General features: G+C 36.9%; 1 protein-coding gene across 1 annotated transcript in view; it reads left to right on the top strand.

The window, feature by feature from the left end:
* The window catches only part of LOC112238361 (acetyl-coenzyme A synthetase, cytoplasmic), an 84,392-nt gene extending 58,159 nt beyond the window's left edge, over nt 1-26,233 (top strand). Inside the window, 6 exon segments of the mRNA XM_042307804.1 lie at nt 2,849-2,929; nt 20,094-20,202; nt 20,919-20,987; nt 21,339-21,515; nt 21,787-21,861; nt 21,968-26,233. Coding sequence (XP_042163738.1) covers nt 2,849-2,929; nt 20,094-20,202; nt 20,919-20,987; nt 21,339-21,515; nt 21,787-21,861; nt 21,968-22,095 — 639 coding nt within the window. The 3' untranslated portion in view covers nt 22,096-26,233.
* The last annotated feature ends 1,423 nt before the right edge of the window (nt 26,234-27,656 follow it).

The raw sequence follows: 27,656 nt of genomic DNA, 5'->3' as shown, positions 1-27,656 counted from the left end.
TGACTAACCAGTTATAGGCTTGTAGGTGACTAACCAGTCATAGACCTGTAGGTGACTAACCAGTTATAGACCTGTAGGTGACTAACCAGTTATAGACCTGTAGGTGACTAACCAGTCATAGACCTGTAGGTGACTAACCAGTCATAGACCTGTAGGTGACTAACCAGTCATAGACCTGTAGGTGACTAACCAGTTATAGACCTGTAGTTGACTAACCAGTCATAGACCTGTAGGTGACTAACCAGTTATAGGCCTGTAGGTGACTAACCAGTCATAGACCTGTAGGTGACTAACCAGTTATAGACCTGTAGGTGACTAACCAGTTATAGACCTGTAGGTGACTAACCAGTCATAGACCTGTAGGTGACTAACCAGTTATAGACCTGTAGGTGACTAACCAGTTATAGACCTGTAGGTGACTAACCAGATACAGACCTGTAGGTGACTAACCAGTTATAGGCCTGTAGGTGACTAACCAGTCATAGACCTGTAGGTGACTAACCAGTTATAGACCTGTAGGTGACTAACCAGTTATAGACCTGTAGGTGACTAACCAGTCATAGACCTGTAGGTGACTAACCAGTCATAGACCTGTAGGTGACTAACCAGTCATAGACCTGTAGGTGACTAACCAGTTATAGACCTGTAGTTGACTAACCAGTCATAGACCTGTAGGTGACTAACCAGTTATAGGCCTGTAGGTGACTAACCAGTCATAGACCTGTAGGTGACTAACCAGTTATAGACCTGTAGGTGACTAACCAGTTATAGACCTGTAGGTGACTAACTAGTCATAGACCTGTAGGTGACTAACCAGTCATAGACCTGTAGGTGACTAACCAGTTATAGACCTGTAGGTGACTAACCAGTCATAGACCTGTAGGTGACTAACCAGTTATAGACCTGTAGGTGACTAACCAGTTATAGACCTGTAGGTGACAAACCAGTCATAGACCTGTAGGTGACTAACCAGTCATAGACCTGTAGGTGACTAACCAGTCATAGACCTGTAGGTGACTAACCAGACATATACCTGTAGGTGACTAACCAGTTATAGACCTGTAGGTGACTAACCAGTCATAGACCTGTAGGTGACTAACCAGTCATAGACCTGTAGGTGACTAACCAGTCATAGACCTGTAGGTGACTAACCAGTTATAGACCTGTAGGTGACTAACCAGTCATAGACCTGTAGGTGACTAACCAGTTATAGGCCTGTAGGTGACTAACCAGTCATAGACCTGTAGGTGACTAACCAGTTATAGACCTGTAGGTGACTAACCAGTTATAGACCTGTAGGTGACTAACTAGTCATAGACCTGTAGGTGACTAACCAGTCATAGACCTGTAGGTGACTAACCAGTTATAGACCTGTAGGTGACTAACCAGTCATAGACCTGTAGGTGACTAACCAGTTATAGACCTGTAGGTGACTAACCAGTTATAGACCTGTAGGTGACCCAGTTATAGACCTGTAGGTGACTAACCAGTCATAGACCTGTAGGTGACTAACCAGTTATAGACCTGTAGGTGACTAACTAGTCATAGACCTGTAGGTGACTAACCAGTCATAGACCTGTAGGTGACTAACCAGTCATAGACCTGTAGGTGACTAACCAGTCATAGACCTGTAGGTGACTAACCAGTTATAGACCTGTAGGTGACTAACCAGTCATAGACCTGTAGGTGACTAACCAGTTATAGACCTGTAGGTGACTAACCAGTTATAGACCTGTAGGTGACTAACCAGTCATAGACCTGTAGGTGACTAACCAGTCATAGACCTGTAGGTGACTAACCAGTCATAGACCTGTAGGTGACTAACCAGTTATAGACCTGTAGGTGACTAACCAGTCATAGACCTGTAGGTGACTAACCAGTCATAGACCTGTAGGTGACTAACCAGTCATAGACCTGTAGGTGACTAACCAGTCATAGACCTGTAGACTAACCAGTCATAGACCTGTAGGTGACTAACCAGTCATAGACCTGTAGGTGACTAACCAGTTATAGACCTGTAGGTGACTAACCAGTTATATAACTGTAGGTGACTAACCAGTTATAGACCTGTAGGTGACTAACCAGTTATAGACCTGTAGGTGACTAACCAGTTATAGACCTGTAGGTGACTAACCAGTTATAGACCTGTAGGTGACTAACCAGTTATAGACCTGTAGGTGACTAACCAGTTATAGGCCTGTAGGTGACTAACCAGTTATAGACCTGTAGGTGACTAACCAGATACAGACCTGCAGGTGACTAACCAGTTACATAACTGTAGGTGACTAACCAGTCATAGACCTGTAGGTGACTAACCAGTTATATAACTGTAGGTGACTAACCAGTTATAGACCTGTAGGTGACTAACCAGTTATAGACCTGCAGGTGACTAACCAGTTATATAACTGTAGGTGACAAACCAGATACAGACCTGCAGGTGACTAACCAGTAAAATAACTGTAGGTGACTAACCAGTTATAGACCTGCAGGTGACTAACCAGTTATATAACTGTAGGTGACTAACCAGTTATAGACCTGCAGGTGACTAACCAGTTATATAACTGTAGGTGACAAACCAGATACAGACCTGCAGGTGACTAACCAGTTATATAACTGTAGGATATCAACTTGGGACATTACAACATAAGAAAGTGACATGTACTAGTTTTGCGTTAAGATTTACAACTCCTTTCATGTGTTGATTGTGATCTGTAATAAGGAGATGTTTCTTCCACGGTAGGCTGTGTTGTTATTGAAAAGCGTGTAGAATTTAATGAAAATCTCCACTGGGGTAATGATGAACACCCCCATCTGTTGATCTAATCTCTGGATCTCTCTGATGTTCCAGACCTTTCCTTTCTTCGGAGTGGATCCCACCATACTGAATGAGCATGGAGAGGAACTGGAGGGAGAGGCAGAGGGCTATCTGGTCAGTAATATAACACTATACTATCTGGTCAGTAACACTATACTATCTGGTCAGTAATATAACACTATACTATCTGGTCAGTAACACTATACTATCTGGTCAGTAATATAACACTATACTATCTGGTCAGTAATATAACACTATACTATCTGGTCAGTAATATAACACTATACTATCTGGTCAGTAATATAACACTATACTATCTGGTCAGTAATATAACACTACACTATCTGGTCAGTATTATAACACTATACTATCTGGTCAGTAACACTATACTATCTGGTCAGTATTATAACACTATACTATCTGGTCAGTAACACTATACTATCTGGTCAGTATTATAACACTATACTATCTGGTCAGTAATATAACACTATACTATCTGGTCAGTAATATAACACTATACTATCTGGTCAGTAATATAACACTATACTATCTGGTCAGTAATATAACACTATACTATCTGGTCAGTATTATAACACTATACTATCTGGTCAGTAACACTATACTATCTGGTCAGTAATATAACACGATACTATCTGGTCAGTAACACTATACTATCTGGTCAGTATTATAACACTATACTATCTGGTCAGTAACACTATACTATCTGGTCAGTAACACTATACTATCTGGTCAGTAACACTATACTATCTGGTCAGTAATATAACACTATACTATCTGGTCAGTATTATAACACTATACTATCTGGTCAGTATTATAACACTATACTATCTGGTCAGTATTATAACACTATACTATCTGGTCAGTATTATAACACTATACTATCTGGTCAGTATTATAACACTATACTATCTGGTCAGTAATATAACACTATACTATCTGGTCAGTAACACTATACTATCTGGTCAGTAACTATACTATCTGGTCAGTAATATAACACTATACTATCTGGTCAGTAACACTATACTATCTGGTCAGTATTATAACACTATACTATCTGGTCAGTAATATAACACTATACTATCTGGTCAGTAACACTATACTATCTGGTCAGTAACACTATACTATCTGGTCAGTAACACTATACTATCTGGTCAGTATTATAACACTATACTATCTGGTCAGTAATATAACACTATACTATCTGGTCAGTATTATAACACTATACTGTCTGGTCAGTAACACTATACTATCTGGTCAGTAACACTATACTATCTGGTCAGTAACACTATACTATCTGGTCAGTAACACTATACTATCTGGTCAGTAATATAACACTATACTATCTGGTCAGTATTATAACACTATACTATCTGGTCAGTAATATAACACTATACTATCTGGTCAGTAATATAACACTATACTATCTGGTCAGTATTATAACACTATACTATCTGGTCAGTATTATAACACTATACTATCTGGTCAGTATTATAACACTATACTATCTGGTCAGTAATATAACACTATAATATCTGGTCAGTAACACTATACTATCTGGTCAGTAATATAACACTATACTATCTGGTCAGTAATATAACACTATACTATCTGGTCAGTATTATAACACTATACTGTCTGGTCAGTAACACTATACTATCTGGTCAGTAACACTATACTATCTGGTCAGTATTATAACACTATACTATCTGGTCAGTATTATAACACTATACTATCTGGTCAGTAATATAACACTATACTATCTGGCCAGTAACACTATGCTATCTGGTCAGTAACACTATACTATCTGGTCAGTAACACTATACTATCTGGTCAGTATTATAACACTATACTGTCTGGTCAGTAACACTATACTATCTGGTCAGTAACACTATACTATCTGGTCAGTAACACTATACTATCTGGTCAGTATTATAACACTATACTGTCTGGTCAGTAACACTATACTATCTGGTCAGTAACACTATACTATCTGGTCAGTATTATAACACTATACTATCTGGTCAGTAACACTATACTATCTGGTCAGTATTATAACACTATACTATCTGGTCAGTAACACTATACTATCTGGTCAGTAACACTATACTATCTGGTCAGTAACACTATACTATCTGGTCAGTAATATAACACTATACTATCTGGTCAGTATTATAACACTATACTATCTGGTCAGTATTATAACACTATACTATCTGGTCAGTAATATAACACTATACTATCTGGTCAGTAACACTATACTATCTGGTCAGTAACACTATACTATCTGGTCAGTAACACTATACTGTCTGGTCAGTAACACTATACTGTCTGGTCAGTAACACTATACTATCTGGTCAGTAACACTATACTATCTGGTCAGTATTATAACACTATACTATCTGGTCAGTAATATAACACTATACTATCTGGTCAGTAATATAACACTATACTATCTGGTCAGTATTATAACACTATACTATCTGGTCAGTAATATAACACTATACTATCTGGTCAGTAATATAACACTATACTATCTGGTCAGTATTATAACACTATACTATCTGGTCAGTAATATAACACTATACTATCTGGTCAGTATTATAACACTATACTATCTGGTCAGTATTATAACACTATACTATCTGGTCAGTAATATAACACTATACTATCTGGTCAATAACACTACACTATCTGGTCAGTATTATAACACTATACTATCTGGTCAGTAACACTATACTATCTGGTCAGTAATATAACACTATACTATCTGGTCAGTAACACTATACTATCTGGTCAGTATTATAACACTATACTATCTGGTCAGTATTATAACACTATACTATCTGGTCAGTAATATAACACTATACTATCTGGTCAGTAACACTACACTATCTGGTCAGTATTATAACACTATACTATCTGGTCAGTATTATAACACTATACTATCTGGTCAGTAATATAACACTATACTATCTGGTCAGTAACACTATACTATCTGGTCAGTAACACTATACTGTCTGGTCAGTAACACTATACTGTCTGGTCAGTAACACTATACTATCTGGTCAGTAACACTATACTATATGGTCAGTAACACTATACTATCTGGTCAGTAATATAACACTATACTATCTGGTCAGTAACACTATACTATCTGGTCAGTATTATAACACTATACTATCTGGTCAGTAATATAACACTATACTATCTGGTCAGTATTATAACACTATACTATCTGGTCAGTAATATAACACTATACTATCTGGTCAGTAATATAACACTATACTATCTGGTCAGTAATATAACACTATACTATCTGGTCAGTAATATAACACTATACTATCTGGTCAGTATTATAACACTATACTATCTGGTCAGTAACACTATACTATCTGGTCAGTAATATAACACGATACTATCTGGTCAGTAACACTATACTATCTGGTCAGTATTATAACACTATACTATCTGGTCAGTAACACTATACTATCTGGTCAGTAACACTATACTATCTGGTCAGTAACACTATACTATCTGGTCAGTAATATAACACTATACTATCTGGTCAGTATTATAACACTATACTATCTGGTCAGTATTATAACACTATACTATCTGGTCAGTATTATAACACTATACTATCTGGTCAGTATTATAACACTATACTATCTGGTCAGTATTATAACACTATACTATCTGGTCAGTAATATAACACTATACTATCTGGTCAGTAATATAACACTATACTATCTGGTCAGTAACACTATACTATCTGGTCAGTAACACTATACTATCTGGTCAGTAATATAACACTATACTATCTGGTCAGTAACACTATACTATCTGGTCAGTATTATAACACTATACTATCTGGTCAGTAATATAACACTATACTATCTGGTCAGTAACACTATACTATCTGGTCAGTAACACTATACTATCTGGTCAGTAACACTATACTATCTGGTCAGTATTATAACACTATACTATCTAGTCAGTAATATAACACTATACTATCTGGTCAGTATTATAACTGGTCAGTAACTATACTATCTGGTCAGTAACACTATACTATCTGGTCAGTAACACTATACTATCTGGTCAGTAACACTATACTATCTGGTCAGTAACACTATACTATCTGGTCAGTAATATAACACTATACTATCTGGTCAGTAATATAACACTATACTATCTGGTCAGTATTATAACACTATACTATCTGGTCAGTATTATAACACTATACTATCTGGTCAGTATACTATAACACTATACTATCTGGTCAGTAATATAACACTATACTATCTGGTCAGTAACACTATACTATCTGGTCAGTAACACTATACTATCTATACTATCTGGTCAGTATTATAACACTATACTATCTGGTCAGTAACATATACTATCTGGTCAGTAACACTATCTGGTCAGTATTATAACACTATACTATCTGGTCAGTAATATAACACTATACTATCTGGTCAGTAACACTATACTATCTGGTCAGTAACACTATACTATCTGGTCAGTATTATAACACTATACTATCTGGTCAGTATTATAACACTATACTATCTGGTCAGTAATATAACACTATACTATCTGGTCAGTAACACTATACTATCTGGTCAGTAACACTATACTATCTGGTCAGTAACACTATACTGTCTGGTCAGTAACACTATACTGTCTGGTCAGTAACACTATACTATCTGGTCAGTAACACTATACTATCTGGTCAGTAATATAACACTATACTATCTGGTCAGTAACACTATACTATCTGGTCAGTATATAACACTATACTATCTGGTCAGTAATAACACTATACTATCTGGTCAGTATTATAACACTATACTATCTGGTCAGTAATATAACACTATACTATCTGGTCAGTAATATAACACTACTATCTGGTCAGTATTATAACACTATACTATCTGGTCAGTAACACTATACTATCTGGTCAGTATTATAACACTATACTATCTGGTCAGTATTATAACACTATACTATCTGGTCAGTAACACTATACTATCTGGTCAGTAACACTATACTATCTGGTCAGTAACACTATACTATCTGGTCAGTAACACTATACTATCTGGTCAGTAACACTATACTATCTGGTCAGTAACACTATACTATCTGGTCAGTAATATAACACTATACTATCTGGTCAGTAATAACACTATACTATCTGGTCAGTATTATAACACTATACTATCTGGTCAGTAACATAACACTATACTATCTGGTCAGTAATATAACACTATACTATCTGGTCAGTAACACTATACTATCTGGTCAGTATTATAACACTATACTATCTGGTCAGTAATATAACACTATACTATCTGGTCAGTAATATAACACTATACTATCTGGTCAGTAATATAACACTATACTATCTGGTCAGTATTATAACACTATACTATCTGGTCAGTAACACTATACTATCTGGTCAGTAATATAACACTATACTATCTGGTCAGTAACACTATACTATCTGGTCAGTATTATAACACTATACTATCTGGTCAGTAACACTATACTATCTGGTCAGTAACACTATACTATCTGGTCAGTAACACTATACTATCTGGTCAGTAATATAACATTATACTATCTGGTCAGTAACACTATACTATCTGGTCAGTAATATAACACTATACTATCTGGTCAGTATTATAACACTATACTATCTGGTCAGTATTATAACACTATACTATCTGGTCAGTATTATAACACTATACTATCTGGTCAGTAATATAACACTATACTATCTGGTCAGTAATATAACACTATACTATCTGGTCAGTAACACTATACTATCTGGTCAGTAACACTATACTATCTGGTCAGTAATATAACACTATACTATCTGGTCAGTAACACTATACTATCTGGTCAGTATTATAACACTATACTATCTGGTCAGTAATATAACACTATACTATCTGGTCAGTAACACTATACTATCTGGTCAGTAACACTATACTATCTGGTCAGTAACACTATACTATCTGGTCAGTATTATAACACTATACTATCTAGTCAGTAATATAACACTATACTATCTGGTCAGTATTATAACACTATACTGTCTGGTCAGTAACACTATACTATCTGGTCAGTAACACTATACTATCTGGTCAGTAACACTATACTATCTGGTCAGTAACACTATACTATCTGGTCAGTAATATAACACTATACTATCTGGTCAGTAATATAACACTATACTATCTGGTCAGTAATATAACACTATACTATCTGGTCAGTATTATAACACTATACTATCTGGTCAGTATTATAACACTATACTATCTGGTCAGTAATATAACACTATACTATCTGGTCAGTAATAACACTATACTATCTGGTCAGTAATATAACACTATACTATCTGGTCAGTATTATAACACTATACTGTCTGGTCAGTAACACTATACTATCTGGTCAGTAACACTATACTATCTGGTCAGTATTATAACACTATACTATCTGGTCAGTATTATAACACTATACTATCTGGTCAGTAATATAACACTATACTATCTGGTCAGTAACACTATACTATCTGGTCAGTAACACTATACTATCTGGTCAGTAACACTATACTATCTGGTCAGTATTATAACACTATACTGTCTGGTCAGTAACACTATACTATCTGGTCAGTAACACTATACTATCTGGTCAGTATTATAACACTATACTATCTGGTCAGTATTATAACACTATACTATCTGGTCAGTAATATAACACTATACTATCTGGTCAGTAACACTATATCTGGTCAGTAACACTATACTATCTGGTCAGTAACACTATACTATCTGGTCAGTAACACTATACTGTCTGGTCAGTAACACTATACTATCTGGTCAGTAATATAACACTATACTATCTGGTCAGTAACACTATACTATCTGGTCAGTAATATAACACTATACTATCTGGTCAGTAACACTATACTATCTGGTCAGTATTATAACACTATACTATCTGGTCAGTAATATAACACTATACTATCTGGTCAGTAATATAACACTATACTATCTGGTCAGTATTATAACACTATACTATCTGATCAGTAACACTATACTATCTGGTCAGTATTATAACACTATACTATCTGGTCAGTAACAACACTATACTATCTGGTCAGTCACTATACTATCTGTAAATACTATACTATCTGGTCAGTAATATAACACTATACTATCTGGTCAGTAATATAACACTATACTATCTGGTCAGTATTATAACACTATACTATCTGGTCAGTATTATAACACTATACTATCTGGTCAGTATTATAACACTATACTATCTGGTCAGTAATATAACACTATACTATCTGGTCAGTAACACTATAATATCTGGTCAGTAACACTATACTATCTGGTCAGTAATATAACACTATACTATCTGGTCAGTAATATAACACTATACTATCTGGTCAGTAACACTATACTATCTGGTCAGTAACACTATACTATCTGGTCAGTAACACTATACTATCTGGTCAGTAACACTATACTATCTGGTCAGTAACACTATACTATCTGGTCAGTAACACTATACTATCTGGTCAGTATTATAACACTATACTATCTGGTCAGTAACACTATACTATCTGGTCAGTAACACTATACTATCTGGTCAGTAACACTATACTATCTGGTCAGTAACACTATACTATCTGGTCAGTAATATAACACTATACTATCTGGTCAGTATTATAACACTATACTATCTGGTCAGTATTATAACACTATACTATCTGGTCAGTAATATAACACTATACTATCTGGTCAGTAATAACACTATACTATCTGGTCAGTAATACTATACTATCTGGTCAGTAACACTATACTATCTGGTCAGTAACACTATACTATCTGGTCAGTAACACTATACTATCTGGTCAGTAATACTATCTGGTCAGTAACACTATACTATCTGGTCAGTAATATAACACTATACTATCTGGTCAGTATTATAACACTATACTATCTGGTCAGTAATATAACACTATACTATCTGGTCAGTATTATAACACTACACTATCTGGTCAGTAATATAACACTATACTATCTGGTCAGTAATATAACACTATACTATCTGGTCAGTATTATAACACTATACTATCTGGTCAGTAATATAACACTATACTATCTGGTCAGTATTATAACACTATACTATCTGGTCAGTATTATAACACTATACTATCTGGTCAGTAATATAACACTATACTATCTGGTCAGTAACACTATACTATCTGGTCAGTAACACTATACTATCTGGTCAGTAACACTATACTGTCTGGTCAGTAACACTATACTGTCTGGTCAGTAACACTATAACTATCTCTGGTCAGTATTATAACACTATACTATCTGGTCAGTATTATAACACTATACTATCTGGTCAGTAATATAACACTATACTATCTGGTCAGTAACACTATACTATCTGGTCAGTACACTATACTATCTGGTCAGTATAACACTATACTATCTGGTCAGTATTATAACACTATACTATCTGGTCAGTATTATAAACACTATACTATCTGGTCAGTAACACTATACTATCTGGTCAGTAACACTATACTATCTGGTCAGTAACACTATACTATCTGGTCAGTAACACTATACTATCTGGTCAGTAACACTATACTGTCTGGTCAGTAACACTATACTATCTGGTCAGTAATATAACACTATACTATCTGGTCAGTAACACTATACTATCTGGTCAGTATTATAACACTATACTATCTGGTCAGTATTATAACACTATACTATCTGGTCAGTATTATAACACTATACTATCTGGTATGTAATATAACACTATACTATCTGGTCAGTAATATAACACTATACTATCTGGTCAGTAATATAACACTATACTATCTGGTCAGTAATATAACACTATACTATCTGGTCAGTATTATAACACTATACTATCTGGTCAGTAACACTATACTATCTGGTCAGTAATATAACACGATACTATCTGGTCAGTAACACTATACTATCTGGTCAGTATTATAACACTATACTATCTGGTCAGTAACACTATACTATCTGGTCAGTAACACTATACTATCTGGTCAGTAACACTATACTATCTGGTCAGTAACACTATACTATCTGGTCAGTAATATAACACTATACTATCTGGTCAGTATTATAACACTATACTATCTGGTCAGTAATATAACACTATACTATCTGGTCAGTAATATAACACTATACTATCTGGTCAGTATTATAACACTATACTATCTGGTCAGTATTATAACACTATACTATCTGGTCAGTAATATAACACTATACTATCTGGTCAGTAACACTATACTATCTGGTCAGTAATATAACACTATACTATCTGTTCAGTATTATAACACTATACTATCTGGTCAGTAATATAACACTATACTATCTGGTCAGTAACACTATACTATCTGGTCAGTATATACTATCTGGTCAGTAACACTATACTATCTGGTCAGTAACACTATACTATCTGGTCAGTATTATAACACTATACTATCTGGTCAGTATTATAACACTATACTATCTGGTCAGTAATATAACACTATACTATCTGGTCAGTAACACTACACTATCTGGTCAGTATTATAACACTATACTATCTGGTCAGTAACACTATACTATCTGGTCAGTATTATAACACTATACTATCTGGTCAGTATTATAACACTATACTATCTGGTCAGTAATATAACACTATACTATCTGGTCAGTAACACTATACTATCTGGTCAGTAACACTATACTATCTGGTCAGTAACACTATACTGTCTGGTCAGTAACACTATACTATCTGGTCAGTAACACTATACTATCTGGTCAGTAACACTATACTATCTGGTCAGTAACACTATACTATCTGGTCAGTATTATAACACTATACTATCTGGTCAGTAACACTATACTATCTGGTCAGTATTATAACACTATACTATCTGGTCAGTAATATAACACTATACTATCTGGTCAGTAATATAACACTATACTATCTGGTCAGTAATATAACACTATACTATCTGGTCAGTATTATAACACTATACTATCTGGTCAGTAACACTATACTATCTGGTCAGTAACACTATACTATCTGGTCAGTAATATAACACTATACTATCTGGTCAGTATTATAACACTATACTATCTGGTCAGTATTATAACACTATACTATCTGGTCAGTAACACTATACTATCTGGTCAGTAACACTATACTATCTGGTCAGTAACACTATACTATCTGGTCAGTAATATAACACTATACTATCTGGTCAGTATTATAACACTATACTATCTGGTCAGTATTATAACACTATACTATCTGGTCAGTATTATAACACTATACTATCTGGTCAGTATTATAACACTATACTATCTGGTCAGTATTATAACACTATACTATCTGGTCAGTAATATAACACTATACTATCTGGTCAGTAACACTATACTATCTGGTCAGTAACACTATACTATCTGGTCAGTAATATAACACTATACTATCTGGTCAGTAACACTATACTATCTGGTCAGTATTATAACACTATACTATCTGGTCAGTAATATAACACTATACTATCTGGTCAGTAACACTATACTATCTGGTCAGTAACACTATACTATCTGGTCAGTAACACTATACTATCTGGTCAGTATTATAACACTATACTATCTGGTCAGTAATATAACACTATACTATCTGGTCAGTATTATAACACTATACTATCTGGTCAGTAACACTATACTATCTGGTCAGTAACACTATACTATCTGGTCAGTAACACTATACTATCTGGTCAGTAACACTATACTATCTGGTCAGTATTATAACACTATACTATCTGGTCAGTAATATAACACTATACTATCTGGTCAGTAATATAACACTATACTATCTGGTCAGTATTATAACACTATACTATCTGGTCAGTATTATAACACTATACTATCTGGTCAGTAATATAACACTATACTATCTGGTCAGTAACACTATACTATCTGGTCAGTAATATAACACTATACTATCTGTTCAGTATTATAACACTATACTGTCTGGTCAGTAACACTATACTATCTGGTCAGTAACACTATACTATCTGGTCAGTATTATAACACTATACTATCTGGTCAGTATTATAACACTATACTATCTGGTCAGTAATATAACACTATACTATCTGGCCAGTAACACTATACTATCTGGTCAGTAACACTATACTATCCGGTCAGTAACACTATACTATCTGGTCAGTATTATAACACTATACTGTCTGGTCAGTAACACTATACTATCTGGTCAGTAACACTATACTATCTGGTCAGTATTATAACACTATACTATCTGGTCAGTATTATAACACTATACTATCTGGTCAGTAATATAACACTATACTATCTGGTCAGTAACACTATACTATCTGGTCAGTAACACTATACTATCTGGTCAGTAACACTATACTGTCTGGTCAGTAACACTATACTGTCTGGTCAGTAACACTATACTATCTGGTCAGTAACACTATACTATCTGGTCAGTAACACTATACTATCTGGTCAGTAATATAACACTATACTATCTGGTCAGTAACACTATACTATCTGGTCAGTATTATAACACTATACTATCTGGTCAGTAATATAACACTATACTATCTGGTCAGTAATATAACACTATACTATCTGGTCAGTATTATAACACTATACTATCTGATCAGTAACACTATACTATCTGGTCAGTATTATAACACTATACTATCTGGTCAGTAACACTATACTATCTGGTCAGTAACACTATACTATCTGGTCAGTATTATAACACTATACTATCTGGTCAGTAATATAACACTATACTATCTGGTCAGTATTATAACACTATACTATCTGGTCAGTATTATAACACTATACTATCTGGTCAGTAATATAACACTATACTATCTGGTCAGTAATATAACACTATACTATCTGGTCAGTAACACTATACTATCTGGTCAGTAATATAACACTATACTATCTGGTCAGTAACACTATACTATCTGGTCAGTAATATAACACTATACTATCTGGTCAGTAACACTATACTATCTGGTCAGTATTATAACACTATACTATCTGGTCAGTAACACTATACTATCTGGTCAGTAACACTATACTATCTGGTCAGTATTATAACACTATACTATCTGGTCAGTAACACTATACTATCTGGTCAGTAACACTATACTATCTGGTCAGTATTATAACACTATACTATCTGGTCAGTAACACTATACTATCTGGTCAGTAACACTACACTATCTGGTCAGTATTATAACACTATACTATCTGGTCAGTAACACTATACTATCTGGTCAGTATTATAACACTATACTATCTGGTCAGTAACACTATACTATCTGGTCAGTAACACTATACTATCTGGTCAGTAACACTATACTATCTGGTCAGTAACACTATACTATCTGGTCAGTAATAACACTATACTATCTGGTCAGTAATAACACTATACTATCTGGTCAGTATTATAACACTATACTATCTGGTCAGTATTATAACACTATACTATCTGGTCAGTATTATAACACTATACTATCTGGTCAGTATTATAACACTATACTATCTGGTCAGTAACACTATACTATCTGGTCAGTAACACTATACTATCTGGTCAGTAAACACTATACTATCTGGTCAGTAATATAACACTATACTATCTGGTCAGTAACACTATACTATCTGGTCAGTAATATAACACTATACTATCTGGTCAGTATTATAACACTATACTATCTGGTCAGTATTATAACACTATACTATCTGGTCAGTATTATAACACTATACTATCTGGTCAGTAACACTATACTATCTGGTCAGTAACACTATACTATCTGGTCAGTAACACTATACTATCTGGTCAGTAATATAACATTATACTATCTGGTCAGTATTATAACACTATACTATCTGGTTAGTATTATAACACTATACTATCTGGTCAGTATTATAACACTATACTATCTGGTCAGTATTATAACACTATACTATCTGGTCAGTATTATAACACTATACTATCTGGTCAGTAATATAACACTATACTATCTGGTCAGTAATATAACACTATACTATCTGGTCAGTATTATAACACTATACTATCTGGTCAGTAATATAACACTATACTATCTGGTCAGTATTATAACACTACACTATCTGGTCAGTAATATAACACTATACTATCTGGTCAGTAATATAACACTATACTATCTGGTCAGTATTATAACACTATACTATCTGGTCAGTAATATAACACTATACTATCTGGTCAGTAATATAACATTATACTATCTGGTCAGTAACACTATACTATCTGGTCAGTATTATAACACTATACTATCTGGTCAGTAACACTATACTATCTGGTCAGTAATATAACACTATACTATCTGGTCAGTAACACTATACTATCTGGTCAGTATTATAACACTATACTATCTGGTCAGTAACACTATACTATCTGGTCAGTAATATAACACTATACTATCTGGTCAGTAATATAACACTATACTATCTGGTCAGTAACACTATACTATCTGGTCAGTATTATAACACTATATAACACTATACTATCTGGTCAGTAATATAACACTATACTATCTGGTCAGTAACACTATACTATCTGGTCAGTAACACTATACTATCTGGTCAGTAACACTATACTATCTGGTCAGTAATATAACACTATACTATCTGGTCAGTAACACTATACTATCTGGTCAGTATTATAACACTATACTATCTGGTCAGTATTATAACACTATACTATCTGGTCAGTAATATAACACTATACTATCTGGTCAGTAACACTACACTATCTGGTCAGTATTATAACACTATACTATCTGGTCAGTAACACTATACTATCTGGTCAGTATTATAACACTATACTATCTGGTCAGTATTATAACACTATACTATCTGGTCAGTAATATAACACTATACTATCTGGTCAGTAACACTATACTATCTGGTCAGTAACACTATACTATCTGGTCAGTAACACTATACTATCTGGTCAGTAACACTATACTATCTGGTCAGTAACACTATACTATCTGGTCAGTATTATAACACTATACTATCTGGTCAGTATTTAACACTATACTATCTGGTCAGTAATATAACACTATACTATCTGGTCAGTAACACTATACTATCTGGTCAGTATTATAACACTATACTATCTGGTCAGTAATATAACACTATACTATCTGGTCAGTAATATAACACTATACTATCTGGTCAGTATTATAACACTATACTATCTGATCAGTAACACTATACTATCTGGTCAGTATTATAACACTATACTATCTGGTCAGTAACACTATACTATCTGGTCAGTAACACTATACTATCTGGTCAGTAATATAACACTATACTATCTGGTCAGTATTATAACACTATACTATCTGGTCAGTAATATAACACTACACTATCTGGTCAGTATTATAACACTATACTATCTGGTCAGTAATATAACACTATACTATCTGGTCAGTAATATAACATTATACTATCTGGTCAGTAACACTATACTATCTGGTCAGTATTATAACACTATACTATCTGGTCAGTAACACTATACTATCTGGTCAGTAATATAACACTATACTATCTGGTCAGTAACACTATACTATCTGGTCAGTAACACTACACTATCTGGTCAGTATTATAACACTATACTATCTGGTCAGTAACACTATACTATCTGGTCAGTATTATAACACTATACTATCTGGTCAGTAACACTACACTATCTGGTCAGTATTATAACACTATACTATCTGGTCAGTATTATAACACTATACTATCTGGTCAGTAACACTATACTATCTGGTCAGTAACACTATACTATCTGGTCAGTAACACTATACTATCTGGTCAGTAATATAACATTATACTATCTGGTCAGTAACACTATACTATCTGGTCAGTAATATAACACTATACTATCTGGTCAGTATTATAACACTATACTATCTGGTCAGTATTATAACACTATACTATCTGGTCAGTATTATAACACTATACTATCTGGTCAGTAACACTATACTATCTGGTCAGTAACACTATACTATCTGGTCAGTAACACTATACTATCTGGTCAGTAATATAACATTATACTATCTGGTCAGTATTATAACACTATACTATCTGGTCAGTATTATAACACTATACTATCTGGTCAGTATTATAACACTATACTATCTGGTCAGTATTATAACACTATACTATCTGGTCAGTATTATAACACTATACTATCTGGTCAGTAATATAACACTATACTATCTGGTCAGTAATATAACACTATACTATCTGGTCAGTATTATAACACTATACTATCTGGTCAGTAATATAACACTATACTATCTGGTCAGTATTATAACACTACACTATCTGGTCAGTAATATAACACTATACTATCTGGTCAGTAATATAACACTATATCTGGTCAGTATTATAACACTATACTATCTGGTCAGTAATATAACACTATACTATCTGGTCAGTATTATAACACTATACTATCTGGTCAGTATTATAACACTATACTATCTGGTCAGTAATATAACACTATACTATCTGGTCAGTAACACTATACTATCTGGTCAGTAATATGTCTAAACTAAGAGCCGTGGTCTGTAGTGTATAACAGGTATTTCTGGTCAGTAACACTATACTATCTGGTCAGTAATATAACACTATACTATCTGGTCAGTAACACTATACTATCTGGTCAGTATTATAACACTATACTATCTGGTCAGTAATAACACTATACTATCTGGTCAATACTAAGTAACACTATACTATCTGGTCAGTATTATAACACTATACTATCTGGTCAGTAACATTACTATCTGGTCAAGAGCTAACACTATACTATCTGGTCAGTAACACTATACTATCTGGTCAGTAACACTATACTATCTGGTCAGTAACACTATACTATCTGGTCAGTATTATAACACTATACTATCTGGTCAGTATTATAACACTATACTATCTGGTCAGTTTATTAGCATACAGTCTATGATACAACCCAGTCAAGTACAAGGTTAATACAATTGAGATGGTTTTTTAATTCTCTCTCACTGTCTTTAATTCATGTGTTTCATATAAGGTTTTTCCTGAAATATTTATAAACTGAGAGCAATCGGTGTCATGTGTTTCCTTATCTACAGGTAGTAATATTACTGTAATATGTCTAAACTAAGAGCCGTGGTCTGTAATGTTGTTGCAGGTATTTCATTTTGTACAGGTAGTAATATTACCGTAATATGTCTAAACTAAGAGCCGTGGTCTGTAATGTTGTTGCAGGTATTTCATTTTGTACAGGTAGTATTATTACCATAATATGTCTAAACTAAGAGCCGTGGTCTGTAATGTTGTTGCAGGTATTTCATTTTGTACAGGTAGTAATTTTGTACAGGTAGTATTACCATAATATGTCTAAACTAAGAGCCGTGGTCTGTAATGTTGTTGCAGGTATTTCATTTTGTACAGGTAGTATTATTACCATAATATGTCTAAACTAAGAGCCGTGGTCTGTAATGTTGTTGCAGGTATTTCATTTTGTACAGGTAGTAATATTACCGTAATATGTCTAAACTAAGAGCCGTGGTCTGTAATGTTGTTGCAGGTATTTCATTTTGTACAGGTAGTATTATTACCATAATATGTCTAAACTAAGAGCCGTGGTCTGTAATGTTGTTGCAGGTATTTCATTTTGTATAGGTAGTAATATTACCGTAATATGTCTAAACTAAGAGCCGTGGTCTGTAGTGTTGTTGCAGGTATTTCATTTTGTACAGGTAGTAATATTACCGTAATATGTCTAAACTAAGAGCCGTGGTCTGTAATGTTGTTGCAGGTATTTCATTTTGTACAGGTAGTAATATTACCGTAATATGTCTAAACTAAGAGCCATGGTCTGTAATAGATGCGGTACGGAGGTCAATGGTACGCTGACAGTGGAGGATAGAAGGATGCCGAATTGGTGCACATTCAACAAATGAGAGCTAATAAAGTGGATATTCATCAAATCCGTCATGATCGATGTGGCCCACAATGTGGTTTACTAAAATCAGATTTGGATATATTTGGCCTGATGCCTAATGTTTAGAAGTGTGTGGTTGCAGGTGTTCCGGCAGCCCTGGCCTGGTATCATGCGCACCGTGTATGGAAACCAGGAACGCTTTGAGAACACATACTTCAAGAAATTCCCAGGTTTTTACGTGACCGGAGACAGTAAGACATTCAACCCTTTTTTTTTACAACATTCTGTGATTGATTACATTCATTTTTTGATTACATTAGATCAATCATATTCAAAGACAACCACAATTACATTGTGATAGCGACCATTGTAAATAAGAATTTGTTCTTCACTGACTTGCCTAGTTAAATAAAGGTTAAATAAAATGTCCCATAAAAAGATCCCATCCTTTTAGATCCTGTCCTGTTAGATCCTGTCCTGTTAGATCCTGTACTGTTAGATCCTGTACTGTTAGATCCTGTCCTGTTAGATCCTGTCCTGTTAGATCCTGTACTGTTAGATCCTGTCCTGTTAGATCCTGTACTGTTAGATCCTGTACTGTTAGATCCTGTCCTGTTAGATCCTGTCCTGTTAGATGCTGTTAGATCCTGTCCTGTTAGATCCTGTCCTGTTATGTCCTGTCCTGTTAGATCCTGTCCTATTAGATCATGTCCTGTTATGTCCTATCCTGTTAGATCCTGTCCTGTTAGATCCTGTCCTGTTAGATCATGTCCTGTTATGTCCTATCCTGTTAGATCCTGTCCTGTTAGATCCTGTCCTGTTAGATCCTGTCCTGTTAGATCCTGTCCTGTTATGTCCTATTCTCTACAACCACTGTTATATCATATTATAACACATGGCCTCTTAAGTATTATTGCTCATTCATTCAGCCATTCATTCAGTCATTAATTCAGTCATTCTTTCCCAGGCTGCAGGAGGGATAGAGATGGCTACTACTGGATCACAGGCAGGATAGATGACATGATCAACGTATCAGGTCATTTTTTCCCCCAGAGTTTTTCCACTGTGGTGCTGCTGGCTTTTTGGGGGGTGTAGGTTGGATTATTGTAAAGTGCTTTGTGATAAATATCGCTGTGAAAAGTGTTGTATAAATACATTTGATCTATTAATTAATTGACGAGTGATTGACTTACTTAACCTATTGATTTTAACTAGTGGAGCAGAAGGCCTCATCAGTGAATTTCCAGCGAACTCTGTTCTGGGCCGTTTCTGATTTAGTGATAAACCAAGCTGTTCTCTCTGTAGGGGTTATAATAACCCTGTATTGTGATTTAGTGATAACTCTGTATAGTCAGTAATAAAACCCATGTGTGCCGTCTTCCTCCAGGTCACCTGTTGAGTACAGCGGAGATAGAGTCCGCTCTAACAGAGCACGGAGCGGTGGCCGAAGCTGCAGTGGTCAGCAGACCCCACACGGTCAAGGGGGAGTGTCTCTACTGTTTCGTTACTCTGAAGGACTGCAGGGAGTTCAACCTCACTCTGGTGGACGAACTCAAGAGGCAAGGTAGGGTTTTCAGACGAAGGAAAAACTAGAAGAAAAAAAAAAAAACAGGAATCAAATTGACTGAAATTGAAGTCAAATCTACAGTATGTTTGTTATTGCATTGCATTTCAGGTTTGTCCTTGTAGAAGGAATGCAAGGTTACGGCATCTGGCTATGAGATCATGTCTATTACTATCAGATACATTCTCCGGACCACCAGAGGGTTTTCTTTCCTGATGGTATAATATTTCACATTAAAACGTTTTTTTTTAATTTTCTTATGTCTTGTCAGTGAGAGAGAAGATTGGTCCGATCGCCACTCCAGACTTCATCCAGAATGCTCCTGCACTTCCTAAAACACGTTCTGGTAGGTACACTGTTTACATCACATGATGATTGGACTTTTACAGACATTTTATAATACTTTTTTATTTTTATTAATGTTTTTACTTATGTTTAACCAACAACATCAGGTAAGATCATGAGGAGGGTCCTGAGGCAGATCGCACGGAACGAGAAGGATCTAGGTGACCTTTCAACCCTGGCTGACCCTAAGGTCGTGGAGGTGCTGTTCAGCCAGCGGTGGGAGACAGCTGCTTGAGGGGGAGGGGGGCATGTCAAACACTCTCAGGTGGCGTCCTCTCCTCGTGTCCGCTCCTCGTGTCCTCTCCTTCTCTCCTCTCCTTCTCTCCTCTCCTTGTCTGCTCTCTTTCATCTTCATTTTTCTGAAAACGCAGGATAGGTGAATTATAGGATATAGACTACGGCGGATGGGATATTTATGTTCTCTCACCTATTCAGTTTTGTATATCAGTGCAGATGAAGGAGAGGAGACAAGGAGAGGAGAGAAGGAGAGGAGACGCGGAGAGGAAGCCAAGTTAGACTATTTAGAAACACCCAGAGAGGTTCTCAGTCATGTCCTCTCTCATGGTGCATATGAATACGGCACTGGTCCTGAGATCAGTCTCAGGGATTTTTTTTGTGCAGTGGGGGTGGGATTAGGGTTGGGAGGACAGATCCTAGATCAGATTTTATGGGAAAATGGACTTTGAGTTATTATATGTAGACAAAAGGAATACAGAAGCAACAGTCCGATGAATGTCCAAGCATTACATTCAGTTTCTACATATTCTTTCCAAACGGGTAAAAATAATTTTACAAATAGTTGTTAATGCAACAATGTCAGTCTGCTTGTAATAACAGGTGGGCCGATATTGAGGTGAACTGGACCCAGAATCAGAATCTTGTTTGCTGCTCGGTAGTGTACTCTCAGTGTATCAACCTGTATCGTCCATCTTGTTTGTTGCTCGGTAACCTAACCTCTGGGACATTCTCTCAGTGTATCAGCCTGTATCGTCCATCTTGTTTGTTGCTCGGTAACCTAACCTCTGGGACATTCTCTCAGTGTATCAGCCTGTATCGTCCATCTTGTTTGTTGCTCGGTAACCTAACCTCTGGGACATTCTCTCAGTGTATCAGCCTGTATCGTCCATCTTGTTTGTTGCTCTGTAACCTAACCTCTGGGACATTCTCTCAGTGTATCAGCCTGTATCGTCCATCTTGTTTGTTGCTCGGTAACCTAACCTCTGGGACATTCTCTCAGTGTATCAGCCTGTATCGTCCATCTTGTTTGTTGCTCGGTAACCTAACCTCTGGGACATTCTCTCAGTGTATCAGCCTGTATCGTCCATCTTGTGTGCTGCTCCGTAACCTAACCTCTGGGACATTCTCTCAGTGTATCAGCCTGTATCGTCCATCTTGTTTGTTGCTCGGTAACCTAACCTCTGGGACATTCTCTCAGTGTATCAGCCTGTATCGTCCATCTTGTTTGTTGCTCTGTAACCTAACCTCTGGGACATTCTCTCAGTGTATCAGCCTGTATCGTCCATCTTGTTTGTTGCTCGGTAACCTAACCTCTGGGACATTCTCTCAGTGTATCAGCCTGTATCGTCCATCTTGTTTGTTGCTCGGTAACCTAACCTCTGGGACATTCTCTCAGAGTATCAGCCTTTATCGTCCATCTTGTTTGCTGCTCGGTAACCTAACCTCTGGCACATTCTCTGTGTATCAGCCTGTATCGTCCATCTTGTTTGTTGCTCCGTAACCTAACCTCTGGGACATTCTCTCAGTGTATCAGCCTGTATCGTCCATCTTGTTTGTTGCTCGGTAACCTAACCTCTGGGACATTCTCTCAGTGTATCAGCCTGTATCGTCCATCTTGTGTGCTGCTCCGTAACCTAACCTCTGGGACATTCTCTCAGTGTATCAGCCTGTATCGTCCATCTTGTTTGTTGCTCGGTAACCTAACCTCTGGGACATTCTCTCAGTGTATCAGCCTGTATCGTCCATCTTGTGTGCTGCTCGGTAACCTAACCTCTGGGACATACTCTCAGTGCATCAGCCTGTATTGTCCATCTTGTTTGTTGCTCGGTAACCTAACCTCTGGGACATTCTCTCAGTGTATCAGCCTGTATCGTCCATCTTGTTTGTTGCTCGGTAACCTAACCTCTGGGACATTCTCTCAGTGTATCAGCCTGTATCGTCCATCTTGTTTGTTGCTCGGTAACCTAACCTCTGGGACATTCTCTCAGTGTATCAGCCTGTATCGTCCAACTTGTTTGTTGCTCGGTAACCTAACCTCTGGGACATTCTCTCAGTGTATCAGCCTGTATCGTCCATCTTGTTTGTTGCTCGGTAACCTAACCTCTGGGACATTCTCTCAGTGTATCAGCCTGTATCGTCCATCTTGTTTGTTGCTCGGTAACCTAACCTCTGGGACATTCTCTCAGTGTATCAGCCTGTATCGTCCATCTTGTTTGTTGCTCGGTAACCTAACCTCTTGACATTCTCTCTCAGAGTATCAGCCTGTATCGTCCATCTTGTTTGCTGCTCGGTAACCTAACCTCTGGCACATTCTCTCAGTGTATCAGCCTGTATCGTCCATCTTGTTTGTTGCTCGGTAACCTAACCTCTGGGACATTCTCTCAGTGTATCAGCCTGTATCGTCCATCTTGTTTGTTGCTCGGTAACCTAACCTCTGGGACATTCTCTCAGTGTATCAGCCTGTATCGTCCAACTTGTGTGCTGCTCGGTAACCTAACCTCTGGGACATTCTCTCAGTGTATCAGCCTGTATCGTCCATCTTGTTTGTTGCTCGGTAACCTAACCTCTGGGACATTCTCTCAGTGTATCAGCCTGTATCGTCCATCTTGTTTGTTGCTCGGTAACCTAACCTCTGGGACATTCTCTCAGTGTATCAGCCTGTATCGTCCATCTTGTTTGTTGCTCGGTAACCTAACCTCTTGACATTCTCTCAGAGTATCAGCCTGTATCGTCCATCTTGTTTGCTGCTCGGTAACCTAACCTCTGGCACATTCTCTCAGTGTATCAGCCTGTATCGTCCATCTTGTTTGTTGCTCGGTAACCTAACCTCTGGGACATTCTTTCAGTGTATCAGCCTGTATCGTCCATCTTGTTTGTTGCTCGGTAACCTAACCTCTGGGACATTCTCTCAGTGTATCAGCCTGTATCGTCCATCTTGTGTGCTGCTCGGTAACCTAACCTCTGGGACATTCTCTCAGTGTATCAGCCTGTATCGTCCATCTTGTTTGTTGCTCGGTAACCTAACCTCTGGCACATTCTCTCAGTGTATCAGCCTGTATCGTCCATCTTGTGTGCTGCTCGGTAACCTAACCTCTGGGACATTCTCTCAGTGTATCAGCCTGTATCGTCCATCTTGTGTGCTGCTCGGTAACCTAACCTCTGGGACATACTCTCAGTGTATCAGCCTGTATCGTCCATCTTGTTTGTTGCTCGGTAACCTAACCTCTGGGACATTCTCTCAGTGTATCAGCCTGTATCGTCCATCTTGTTTGTTGCTCGGTAACCTAACCTCTGGGACATACTCTCAGTGTATCAGCCTGTATCGTCCATCTTGTTTGTTGCTCGGTAACCTAACCTCTGGGACATACTCTCAGTGTATCAACCTGTATCGTCCATCTTGTTTGTTGCTTGGTAACCTAACCTCTGGGACATTCTCTCAGTGTATCAGCCTGTATCGTCCATCTTGTTTGTTGCTCGGTAACCTAACCTCTGGGACATTCTCTCAGTGTATCAGCCTGTATCGTCCATCTTGTTTGTTGCTCGGTAACCTAACCTCTGGGACATTCTCTCAGTGTATCAGCCTGTATCGTCCATCTTGTTTGTTGCTCGGTAACCTAACCTCTGGGACATTCTCTCAGTGTATCAGCCTGTATCGTCCATCTTGTTTGTTGCTCGGTAACCTAACCTCTGGGACATTCTCTCAGTGTATCAACCTGTATCGTCCATCTTGTTTGTTGCTTGGTAACCTAACCTCTGGCACATTCTCTCAGTGTATCAGCCTGTATCGTCCATCTTGCTTGTTGCTCGGTAACCTAACCTCTGGGACATTCTCTCAGTGTTCTAAATGATTGATGAGCTCAGGATGGATTAACGTGATGAATCAGCCTGTAGCTTCCATCTTGCTTTTCACAAAGTGCTCCTCAGACCGATAGATTAATACTGATCGCTAATGTCTAAATGATGAAGGAAAGCTAGCTAGCTGTTCACTCTTTAAAGCTATGAAAACTATCCCAGGGAGTCCAGTACACTTTGCACACTTCTACACCAGGGCTTGTATTTGTTTGGACGTGAATATATATTTCCAACTTGAGATTGTATGTTTTTATGACTTGAGAATAAAAGTGTTTCATGTTTAACAATTGTTCTTTTCAAATTCATATGATCAAGTTGAAAATCCTTGCCTTTCTCTTCTAACAGGGCAGGCTTGTTTAGAAAAAAGGCAGAGGACAGAAAGTAGGAACATGGCCTCAAAGACGCCCTCTTCTGGTGTCCTGACGATATCGCCGGGCTAGTCCAGTCAGATCACAACTGTGCTTTAGGGCTCTATTCAATCCGTATGGCGGAAATTCAGCTTTACCGCGTGATTTAAATTTCAAGGCAATGTTCCCACGTTAGAGGATACTGCATTTACTGTAAACGTTGCAGATGGGAAATGACCTTTAGACAGATTGAATAGAGGCCATGCTGTAGGGTGTTTTATGAAGGGATTCCCATCAGCTGCCGCCAAGGCCTCAGCTACTCCCCCTGGCGTCTAAACACTTTAAACGAGATAAAAACAGTACACATAACATCATTACGTCACTACATATCTACAATGCTAAATATTTATTAACACTACGCTACAACAATATCACAATGCATGCGTATGCATGTGTTTGTACCTGTGTCTCTTCACAGTCCCCGTTGTTCCATAAGGTGTATTTTTTATTTTTTTTTAAATCTGATTCTCCTGCTCCATCAGTTACCTGATGTGGAATAGAGTTTCCATGTAGTCATGGCTCTATGTAGTACTGTGGAATAGAGTTCCATGTAGTCATGGCTCTATGTAGTACTGTGGAATAGAGTTCCATGTAGTCATGGCTCTATGTAGTACTGTGGAATAGAGTTCTATGTAGTCATGGCTCTATGTAGTACTGTGGAATAGAGTTCCATGTAGTCATGGCTCTATGTAGTACTGTGGAATAGAGTTCCATGTAGTCATGGCTCTATGTAGTACTGTGGAATAGAGTTCCATGTAGTCATGGCTCTATGGAATAGAGTTCCATGTAGTCATGGCTCTATGTAGTACTGTGGAATAGAGTTCCATGTAGTCATGGCTCTATGTAGTACTGTGCACCTCCCATAGTCTGTTCTGGACTTGGGGACTGTGAAGAGACCTCTTGTGACATGTCTTGTGGGGTATGCATGGGTGTCTGAGCTGTGTGCCAGTAGTTTAAACAGACAGCTCGATGCATTCAACATGTCAACCTCTTACAAAAACAAGTAGTGATGAAGTCAATCTCTCCTCCACTTTGAGCCAGGAGAGATTGACATGCATATCATTAATGTTAGCTCTCTGTGTACATCCAAGGGCCAGCCGTACTGTTCTGTACTGCCAGCTGTGCTGTCCTGTTCTGAGACAACTGCAATTTTCCCAAGTCCCTTTTTGTGGCACCTGACCACACGACTGAACAGTAGTCCAGGTGTGACAAAACTAGGGCATGTAGGACCTGCCTTGTTGATAGTGTTGTTAAGAAGGTAGAAACTAGGGCCTGTAGGACCTGCCTTGTTGATAGTGTT

Source organism: Oncorhynchus tshawytscha, linkage group LG28, assembly GCF_018296145.1.
Source record: "Oncorhynchus tshawytscha isolate Ot180627B linkage group LG28, Otsh_v2.0, whole genome shotgun sequence".
NCBI lineage: Eukaryota > Metazoa > Chordata > Actinopteri > Salmoniformes > Salmonidae > Oncorhynchus > Oncorhynchus tshawytscha.
The sequence above is the reverse complement of the archived record's forward strand: the minus strand, read 5'-3'. Positions and strand labels throughout refer to the sequence as shown.